The sequence below is a fragment of the Alligator sinensis genome, unplaced genomic scaffold, assembly GCF_000455745.1.
Source record: "Alligator sinensis unplaced genomic scaffold, ASM45574v1 scaffold1121_1, whole genome shotgun sequence".
Classification (NCBI taxonomy): Eukaryota; Metazoa; Chordata; order Crocodylia; family Alligatoridae; genus Alligator; species Alligator sinensis.
The window spans coordinates 130296-131947 of NW_005843357.1; the positions used below are offsets into that span (position 1 = coordinate 130296).

At 69.7% G+C, this 1652-nt stretch overlaps 1 protein-coding gene across 1 annotated transcript in view; it reads right to left on the reverse strand.

Moving 5' to 3' along the window:
- The window catches only part of LOC112548641, an 8818-nt gene extending 7699 nt beyond the window's left edge, over nt 1–1119 (reverse strand). The window contains 1 exon segment of the mRNA XM_025194950.1: nt 1023–1119. Coding sequence (XP_025050735.1) covers nt 1023–1119 — 97 coding nt within the window.
- Between the last annotated feature and the right edge of the window lie 533 nt (nt 1120–1652).

Sequence of the window (1652 nt, forward strand, 5' to 3'; positions counted from 1 at the left end):
GACCCCTGAGCAGGCCACAGCCTGTCCCCCACCTCCACGACCCCTGCCCTGGCTCTGTCGCCTGCCTGGCCCCAACCTGTGACCCTTGCCCCCTGCCCCATCCCCTCCCAGCTCCCACCTGTGACGTTCACCCGCGTGGCTGCCTCCTGGTGCCCCTGGGGGGCTGCGCCGTGGGCCCTGGGGCTCCCCCAGCCCCCCAGTGCCAGGAACAGGGGCAGGAGCAGCAGCGGGAGGCAGCGCACGGTGGGCGCCATGGCGTCCCTCTGCCCGGGCGGGGCGCAGGGCGGGACGCAGCGATGCCCAGGCGCGAGCGGGGCGCTCTGGAGCGTGACGTTCTCAGCAGCAGGTCCCCGGGGGCTGGGACGCAGCTGGCGGGGGTCACGGGGTGGCTACACTTCCCCCCGCCGGGATAGGTGTGCTGAGGTGGATGCGCAGCCCCCAGGGCCCAGCTCGGCCCTTGCCCTGCCAGCCCCATTTCCGGGCCAGTCCCCAGGGGTGCCGGGCCAGGCAGGCGGTAAACAGCCTGGCAGCTGTGCGGGGGTGGCTTCCTGCCCATGGCTCCCAGGTGGCGCGGCCTGCACGGCTGGGAGCCCTGGGCGCATGCCGGTGTCTGGGCCTGGGGCCGGGGTGGGGGCTGGTTGCTAGGGCAGCTTTGTTGCCAGGGGACTGGATTCCCAGGGTGGTTGCTAGGGGGTTGTTGCCATGGGAACTGGCTGCCTTGGGGTGGTTGCACTGAGGGGCTTGTTTCCAGGGGAACAGTGCCCAGGGGCAGCTGTTAGGGACCTATTTTACCAGTGCTTGTTGCTAGGGGTGAGACTGCCCAGGACACGGCTGCTGCGAGGGGTGTCGCTAGGAGTAGTGGCCAGGGGACCAGATGGACAAGGGCGAACGCCCTTCGTCCCGGCTCGGGCCTTTCCGGAGTCGCTCGGCCATTTCCGGAGGTGTTTGGACGCTCTCGCATATTTTCGGACGCTTGGCTCCATTCGGGCTTTTCCGGCCAAGCTCGGTTCTTTCCGGCTCACCTTCGGGCGTTTCCGCTTCCGCTCGGGCATTTCCGTCCCTTCCCAGCTGGTGTCGAACCCGGAAGCGCCCGGGAGCCCTCGGCGCGTGCGGCGGCATGGAGGGTGCGGGGGTGCGACGTCCCTGGGGGGGGCCTCGGGCGGGGCCAGGCTCTAGGGGGCAGGGGCGGGGCTTGGCTGTATAGGGGCGCTGTGTGACCCATCCGTGCTTCCCATTCCTTGCCGTGCAGCGCCGCTGCCAGGACGAGGTGGCGTCCCTGCAGGCCATCCTCACTGGTGAGAAACCCCCGGCAGCAGGGTGTCCTCTGCCAGGGTCCCGGGCACTGCCAGGCTCTTGGCTCCTGGCACGGGCCTCTGCCGGGCTCCTGGATGCCAGGGCTCCCTGCGCGGGGGCCCACATGCCTAGGTTTGCGGTGTGGGGAATCTCAGGTGCCTGCGTTGGCATCCCTGGACGTTTCCGGACATTTGGGTTCATGGTGTGACCCTCTGCGTCTGCGTGGGTTTGCCACGTGGATGCTCCAGAGCCTGGGCTTTGTGGCGCGGGTACCTGCGGGCATCCTGAACACCTGGGCTCACCGCACAGGCATTCCCCGGTGCCTGGGTGGGCTGTGTGGGTGCCTCTGTGGCGGGGGG